We start from the raw sequence: 9,092 nt of genomic DNA, 5'->3' as shown, positions 1-9,092 counted from the left end.
ATCGACCGCCAGACTGGTACATGTGTAAACACTTGTAAGTAATGTAAGTAAATCTAAGGATTTATTTTAGGTAACTTGAAAATACTAGATATAGTTAAATAGAATAGGCACTACCACTAACAGATATTGGAATAATATATATAATATATCTGTAAGTAATGTCAACCGTTTTTTACATCGCCGATGCACCACCAATCTTGGAAACTAAAACGTTTTATTCTTTGAGTTGAGAAGGTTTGGAGCATATTCCACCACGCTGCTCCAATGCCGGTTGGTGGAATACACATGTGGCAGAATTTCGTGGAAATTAGACACATGCAGGTTTCCTCATGATGTTTTCCTTCACCGCCGAGCACGAGATGAATTATAAACACAAATTAAGCCTGGGTGCCTGCCTGGGTTTGAACCCGAAATCATTGGTTAAGATGCACGCGTTCTAACCACTGGGCCATCTCGGCTCCATACTACCATAATACAGCAATATTAAGTATTGCTGTTTGGCGGTAGAATATAGGTGGTGCCTACCCAGATGGATGCATAAAGCCCTACTATAAAGTTTATAAAATATACCGCAATTAATAAGTTAATAACAAACAATTCATAGCCAGGCATGAATGTAATAAGTTGTGACCATAAAGGCCCGCTATCGGGCCGGATTAAACGCTAAATTCTAGTACGTTATAATGAAATCCGTGTGAAAAATGGATGATCGTTTGCATATGTTGTTTGTAAGAGTTTTCTATTTAAGTGAGCTATTATTAGCTTGTATCGTGCTATTTTTCATACCTCCATTTTTTTTATAAATCAAACCGTGTTAATTTGTTTTATGTTTACAAGTTAAAATTAAGTTATATTAATTTTTCTATCATAATTAATTGTTATCTTCAAGTATAAATATTTAAAAAAGTAGGCCTAGTTCCTGGGACAAACATATCAAAGCACTTTATTTCGACATAGTTTACCATTTCGAATCTGTACCTTATCCGCTACAGACCCCGGACTAGGATGAACGTGCTGAACGTTATTAATAAAGCGCTGAGTCTTCATTTGGAACAACGTGTTTACGATGGCCAGATGAGTTGCAATAGAGGTTCATAAAATATGTCTCGATAGTCTGCAGAGCGCATAGTACCTACTACTTCAAACTACTCCCAAAAGGATTATTTTTGGCCTCACTATAGTCTGTGTGGCATAGGCACTGATAAAGGTGATAATGCCCTTAATCAGTTTACCTGCATCAGTCAGTCACCGCGACGGTCAACTTCAAGGTGACTGTTCCGAAACTCCTCAGAAAACACAACTACTACACCGTTTTTAGCTGATGGTGACAAAGTATAAACCAGCTGGTGGGGATAATCCCACCAACTCGTATATACTTGCTCGTATAAACGAGCAATGTTACGGTATTTTTTGCCCTTCTAGTAAGTTTCCTGAAGGTAAGCACACTGAACCCGCCGTCTCTTGAGTACATGTGCGAGTTCCCTGCATCGTCCTGTTAGAGAGCCCATATTCCAAGTTGCAAAGCAAAATTTCTGTCTAGATACTAACTTGTTTGGTTGTGTCCGTACCGAGCACGGTATCCCTTGCCCACTTGTCGCTGGTGTAGGGCAATATGTCTGTACGTCGTTTAGTAGCGTCAGCCTAGCCATGCCCAGCATTTACTTATTTATTGAACGACAAAGTTGTTTTTAAATGGAGCGATTGCCATCTTACATTCAAAACCATTATTTTGTGGGTCAAACTAGGATAAGGATATAGAGTCAAGATGGGAGGTACAAAGAGAGGGGAAGGATCAAGGAGGAGAAGAAAAAGAGGGTTGGGACACCAATTAAACGAACTCGAAGAAGGTGTTATTGTGGTGACTTGAGTACCCAAGGGTTCGTACCTTGAAACGAATATCGGATAGATTGCCAGAACACCCTCTGAGTCCACAATACATTAAAGAATATGGGATTTAATTTCGTTCGTTACAGACATTTATTTTTAATAAAATTGAATCATAACTATTTATCTGTTGTTTACAGTTCTTGAATGAATTTTGATAGATTATGCAATGTAACGAAATTTATCATTGAAATTATTATCTTTATATGTATGTATATGCATATGAAAATTCCTATACATGTGTGTCTTTTTTCTTCTAAGTGGGCACTACCACCAGTGTAAGGGTTGGTGGCATTGGTGATATAAGGAACTTTGGGAATTTAGATGTTATATCCATTGTGCCTGAAGTTATACAGGCTTGCTCGCCCTATCAACTTTGGAAGCTAGTATTATAATAATATTAGGTATAAAGAGTTAAATTCCTCTTTTAATGTAAAACCTACTGATCTGATTAACACATAACGCTAACATAACTTAATTTATAGTTCAAACTTTTGAAGATTGAAGAAGAAAAATTTAAAATGAATCCTATGACTCATTTTAAATTTTCTGTATTAAATTTATTCGGAACAACTGGAAAAGTTGGAAAATTGTGTATGAGAAATTATTATGTATATTAATCGTATCAAAAGAAATTATCTATTGATTCAAAAATTTGAGCGTCAAAAAGTAATTATTTGGATTCAGGGATTTTAAAATTCGTGGTAATAACTTGAGCGTACATTTACGAGTACAATTAGTCTGCTATGCCAAATGCTTAGGGTCACAGTACAAATTGATTGTTATCATGTATATTTTTGACACGCCCAAATTTATAAACATAGTGTTATAGCTCTAATGGTATATCACATATTTATCGCAAAGGTCACCAAATAAAACGAAACACACCATAACGTATGGGTTATGCGAAGTGTTAAGAGAATAAGGTCCATTCATTTTCTCATAGGATTGCAAACTTCGAACCAATGAAGAGTCCTTCAGAAATATTCACATTCTTCCATGCCTATATTAATTGACGAGAGGTATAAAACGTATGTTATAATATTTTTCAATATTGTGAAATATGTGCTTCAAGAAAAAACATGCCTATTACGGTTTAAATCATTAACTGGGAAAACATGATGATAATTGAAATTAGTTTTTTATGTCAAAAAATTTCCGTATCAATTAAATAAATAATACTTTATTTACGTGTGTAAAGTTATAGATCAATAGAATTATAGCTATTATTTATATTGAAGAGGTTACAGGAAAACGTAGGCAACGATGGTGAAACATGACGCGGCCAGCGGCGCTAATGTGGCGGTCATGTTACACAGCATGAGGCTTATAGCTTTCGACCACTCAACCGTTACTACTATTAAAAGAGTGATTACCCGCACTGTATACCGTATATGTTTTTGCTACAATAGGATAAATGATTGTGTTTTTGGTATCTACTAAATAAATCAGTTGTACAATGCCAATACATAGTAAATCACTTATGAATGATTAAATTCATTCGGTGCACATAACTAAGAAATTATTGTATTATATTATAATTTTATTAAAGAACTAATATATTTATTTAAATTTTAATTTTAATTTGCAAAAGATTTTCGATACTTAATATTAAGTGGAGCTGGACAGGACACCTGATGTGGCTACTGTAACAAGAGTTGAAGTAAGACGGTTGGAGTTGTTGGCGAGACATGGAAGCATAGCTAGCGTAGTATCAAACGTCCAGTGGAAAGATATAGGACACTTGGAAATAAAAAGTTACTTTAAGTGTTAGAGCGTCTTCACATTATCCGATCCGATATCGGTGTCGGGCGTCGAGCCGATATCGGATGAAGTAAAATTTATAAAATATGTATCTGTCTTGCAAATTGACCGATTCGGTATCAGATATCGGAGCCGACGATGAGTTGGCGGCACCATCGGATGCCCATGAGCTGTTGGGCGATATTGTTTATAAGTGTGCTTTACGTCCATTTAAATTGTCTCTGTGTGCGCAGAGCCCTGTGGGTGGCGGCCATTTTGCGTTTTTATTTTAGGTGCGTTTTGTAGCTTGCTAAAAAGAGTATAAAATGCTCCCTCTGAATATCTAGCTTCCACAATGGGATGTATATAGTTTGTACATATCTGTTTTTGCATCTCAAATATAATAGATAAAGTTTTCTATTATAATAGTCTGTTATGATGACCTGGCCGCATGATGACGCTATGGAGCAAATGGCTGAATCGGAACGATTTTGTCGGAAATATGTGAAAATAGCACATAGTGTCGGCTATCAGCTATCGTTGTCCGACACCGATATCGGATAATGTGAAAACGCTCTTATGTTACTAATACTTTGTTAGTGTATATATATTAAACTTTTACTTTATTTTTATTTTTTTATAATGTTTTATATAAATTCATAAAGTTGCGTAATTAGTTTTTTTTTTTTTTAATTTAGAACTTCGAAGTTAGGAATAGGGCCGATTTTGTTCCAAGAAGCCAGAGAAGGCTTTTAAAACGAAAGTTGATTTGGTTTCGTTTCTTGTCTATGAGGTACTTCCACGTCATCCAAACAGAAATTAAAAAAGTCTATTGCTAAAATATTAAAAGGGTCGGATCGTTTTTCTACTCTAATAGTAATATCTTGTAATATATATATATATAAATATAGATAATAATCGATTAATTTGGAGTGTCCTTTTCTGATTTATAGTGTAGTAAAGGATCACCAATTTTTAAAGTGGAAACAAAAGCGATCCGTGTAATTATAAACCTATTTCCATACTTCCAACTCTGAGTAAAATATTTGAAAAAAATATGTTAAATCAACTTCTATAAAAATATGTTAAATAGGGATCGCTCAACAACTGATGCTGGATTGGCACTACTTAGACTTATATACGATTCATGGAAGAAATCACAGAATGTACCGGCCTTCGAAGCCTGCCTCTTTACACCACCTTCCGACTTACGCAGATAATCGGTCACGGTTTTTTTAGAGAAAACCTGGAAGATCGGACGCGAGGCGACGACGTGTGTCACCACTGTGGCGCGAACCAGGACATCACCCAGCATACACTGAAGGCGTGCCCCGGGTGAAACTTGGAGAGGCAGATCCTCGTCCGCGAGCTATTGTGTCGACGATGCTTCGCAAGGTAAGGCAATAGGCATGGAGGGCTGTAGCCTCCTTCTGTAAGAAGATAATGGTCCAGAAAAAGACGGTGGGAAAGCGCCGATACTATATAGTTGGGAAACTATATAGGATGCCATACGCTATCTGCGCACTGGACAGGAGGGATCACGAACCAGTTACATCGATACGATCTGAAGGCTTCTCCGATCCGAGCAGGACGGTCATCGCAGTAGTTTTAGTGAGTAGGAAGCCCACAAACCCCGGTTAAGCGGCCCGGGTACTTTTCATAAAGGTTTTACTGCAAAAACGGATGAGGACGCGTGAATCTTCACCAAAGATTGCGGATTCAAATCCGGGCAAGTACCATTTAGTTTTCATATACTTCATTTGTGTTGCTCGGTGTCGAAGGGAATTATCGTTTAAAGTCTGCCACATCTATTCTATAGTGGTGGAATGTACCTTCTATTTAAATTAACAAGCTGTTCATTTACAAACAAAGACCCAAATACTTAATATTCGTCTGTTATTTATTTTGTTAAGACTAAATGCCGTGTTAGTGTGATGAATTAATTAAATTAAATTTATTATACCTATTTTTTTATACACATATCTACAAATGTGTTATCAATACATACATACTGACATATAAATACACACATCGTACAAAGTTTTTGAACGGAATATTAATAATTATCTCCGACTACTATATCCAGTAACTAAAATTTTAAACCATTCAAATGATTCAAAAATTTAAAATATTCCAGTGTCAGTCTATGTTTATATCCAACAATTCATAATAGTTTTTTTTTTAATATTAATTTTTTCGGGTTTTCTTTTATTTAAAACTATGGCAATACCATACAAACACAACAAAATGGCGCTAAGTTTTTAGTATCTGTGACTCGTAAGCTGTAATTTTGTTTAAGTGCGGTTTATCTAGTGGAAAGGCATACTTATAATTAATAATATTGATTAATGCAATAAACATTTCAAAATGTAAGCTTTATTTTGTAATATCTAACATATAGAAATTTCACAATAAGAGTAAGTTTTTTTTATATATTTTATATTTTATAGGGCTCGGAATAAATCTCCGTCGGTTGCTTCTGAAAAAGATAAAAAGAAGCTTAAAGATAAAAAGAAAAAGGGAGATTCAGGATCCAGCAGTAGTGAAAGCAGTGGCAGGTAAACATCCTAAACATATTTCAACTAAATTAATTAATTTTAGAGTAGAGGTTAGACGCATAAGTTTGTTCACGTAGATATAATGTTGCAATTAGTTTGAAAATGTTCTCAATATTTTCCCGTTATTAAAAGATATAATCAGTTTATTAAATCAGCCTAACTTTTATTTTATAGTTCATCGGAAAGCAGCTCGTCAAGATCCTCATCGCGTTCGTCGTCGAGCAGTTCTGGCAGTTCCTCTCGCTCGTCATCTAGTTCCAGCTCTTCAAGCAGTAGCAGTAGTAACAATGATCGCTCGAGGCCAAAGAAGAAGTAAGTGACTGATTTTATTATAATTATATTGTGAAATGATTTTATAAAAACTAAATGATCATTTCTATTACATTTTTAGAACATCTCCTAACAAGAGTCCTATAAAAGATCGCCGTGAACCCGATGCAGAAAGACTAAGAGATAGGTCGCCTATCGGAGACAAGAAAAAATTTGCAACACCATCAACTAATGACAAAGCTAAAAGCAAAGAGAAAACTGAAAGGTATGTCTAACTATTAGATGCTACCTAAATTATGTTAAATTAACTTAAAAGTACTGTTTGTTATAACCCCAAGAACTATCTAGTAGTATCTTAGACAAATATTTATTTTTTGGCAGCCATTTTACATTATACTAAAAAATTAACCTTTAATTGTGTAGTACATTTACGCTATATATATAATAATCAAATTGCTTCTCATATACATTGCTGATAAAATGTTCTTCTTTAAAACTTATTTAATATTGTTTCTATAGATCACCAGGGCGTAAAAAGCGTGAACGATCACCATCACCTCGTCCCACTCGAATACATATTGGCAGATTGACATTGAATGTGTCAAGAGATCACATACATGAGATATTCTCCACTTATGGTAATGTTAAAGCCGTGGAATTTCCAATGGACAGACTTCACCCCCATAATGGTCGTGGCTATGCTTATGTGGAGTTCAGCAATCCAGATGATGCAGAAAATGCAATGAAACATATGGATGGAGGTATTTAATTATTCTAAGTTATCTGTTTGTTGTATTTTCCTTATTTAAGCTAACTGAAATTAATTAAATATATTGTTTCAGGACAAATCGACGGTCAAGAAATCACCGCGGCCCCGGTGCTGGTGCCGTCTCGACCGCGCCGGCCCTCGCCTCGCCCGCCGCCCCGACACGCGCCGCCCCGTCGACATTCGCCGCCGAGGTTAATATTGTTTGAGTATCTTACATTTTTATTTGATAATATAGGTAATTAACATGTCAAACTTATTGAATGATTATTTGGAATACTATGTAGAATGTAGTACAAGTATGAATGTTAGTACAAGGAACGAGAGAATAATTATGCCAGGTCATGAATGTAATCTACATTAACCCGGCTGAATATGAGCAGATTCATAGAAGAAATCAGTTCTTTTTACTTGTTATCTTCGTGTTACATATAATTTTTTTCTTGCGCAACATCTGTTACTTTAATTTCGGTGAATCTGTGTTTGCACTAAAATATAGATCTCTTTAATATAATTGTCGTAGGTACCGCCGGCGCAGCCCGCCCCCGCGGCGTCGCTCGCCTCCGCGCCGCCGCCGCTCGCGTTCGCGTTCCCCCCGCGTCGCTCCGCGCCGCCGCCGCTCCAGGTCCTCCTCCTCTTCCTCCCGGTAGACCCACTATAAAAGACATAACTCAACACACACACTCATTTCTCACATTAAACCTTATATAAATTCAATATTATTTCTGCCCATTCCTACATTCTAAAATTTTAGTTGTGTTATTATGGTGATTCGGAATATACATAAAATAAAAAAAGGTGACCTAAGTGATCTTTTATACCATGTTTGTTTATAAGATGTAATTAGTTTATTACTAGACAGCATTTCAATATGAGCATATGAATTCATTTATTTATATGTTAAATTTATATGTTTTCTAAATGATACTGAATGGTCTATCAAAATCCTTTCATTAAATATATTTAATTATACCTATTTTAAGGTTCGTGAACAGTTCAAATAATCAATACTAGGTATGTAATTATATTCCTTTACACATAGCATGTAACTTAGGTATGATGTCCATCAAATACACTTTATTAAAATGCTTATTATTCTTCAAATCAATACAAAATTTTCCAATGTATAGTCAATATAAATAAAAATCGCCACATTGGTAAAAATGTTTAAATTTATGTTCTATTTTTGAATTTTTAAAATATCTTAAAAGTGCCAAGTCTGATATGATGTCATACAATTAATTATTTGATTTCTATCATCTTATGAACTAATAAGGTTATAATATACACAATTAAAATTTTATAATGTTTATCTAGGATTTAAAAAAATGTTACAGCTAACACACAAAGGTCTCTCAAAAACACCAAGGATGTTTACATGATTTTCTATTACAAATTGAATAACACTTTTTCATTATGAAAATCAACCATAACATACATTAGCTATAAATACCACTGCATGACACATTCCAGAGACTTCGTTTGGGTAAGTATAAATTCAATACCCATTTTATATGCCTAAGAAATATAGAAAAGACCAGGATGGGTAAGTATTATAATATTTCATGATTGTCATACGATTTAGGAACTTTGACTAAAAATTAATAAATAATTTCTTGTTATAAAAGCTTGCAAAATGGAAACTGACCAGAGTGAGTGATCAGTGCAAATAAAACTAGAAATAAATTGACAGAAGTGCAGTGCTTATGTATCTTTGAATTTTATTCTGTAATATAAAATAAACTTTTTGTTAATAAATATAAAGAAATGACTTGATTTTTTATTTGATTCTCAGATCCAATGATCCTGTTTCCCATGTCAAGTGAAAGTGTTTTAACAAGTTTATAATGGCATGAAAGGCTATTAATATG

The 9,092-nt window shown here is 34.7% G+C and overlaps 1 protein-coding gene across 1 annotated transcript; it reads left to right on the top strand.

Annotated features, from left to right (window-relative positions):
* The first annotated feature begins 5,857 nt into the window (after positions 1-5,857).
* On the top strand, positions 5,858-8,992 carry LOC113397879 (RNA-binding protein with serine-rich domain 1-A-like). Its single transcript, XM_026636405.2, has 7 exons — positions 5,858-5,996; positions 6,078-6,185; positions 6,360-6,497; positions 6,577-6,720; positions 6,975-7,216; positions 7,298-7,415; positions 7,745-8,992. Coding segments are annotated over exons 1-7 (879 nt in total). The 5' UTR covers positions 5,858-5,994; the 3' UTR covers positions 7,872-8,992.
* Positions 8,993-9,092: the final 100 nt, after the last annotated feature.

Source organism: Vanessa tameamea, chromosome 13, assembly GCF_037043105.1.
Source record: "Vanessa tameamea isolate UH-Manoa-2023 chromosome 13, ilVanTame1 primary haplotype, whole genome shotgun sequence".
NCBI classification, from domain to species: Eukaryota; Metazoa; Arthropoda; class Insecta; order Lepidoptera; family Nymphalidae; genus Vanessa; species Vanessa tameamea.
Note: the sequence above shows the minus strand (reverse complement) of the source record. Positions and strands in the feature narration are given on the sequence as shown.

Excerpts from the sequence above, each read along its gene's own strand:
- LOC113397879 (XM_026636405.2), top strand. Across the intron at positions 6,186-6,359 it reads AGTAGTGAAAGCAGTGGCAG|TTCATCGGAAAGCAGCTCGT; the intron begins GTAAACATCCTA and ends TTTATTTTATAG. Across the intron at positions 7,416-7,744 it reads CGTCGACATTCGCCGCCGAG|GTACCGCCGGCGCAGCCCGC; the intron begins GTTAATATTGTT and ends TAATTGTCGTAG.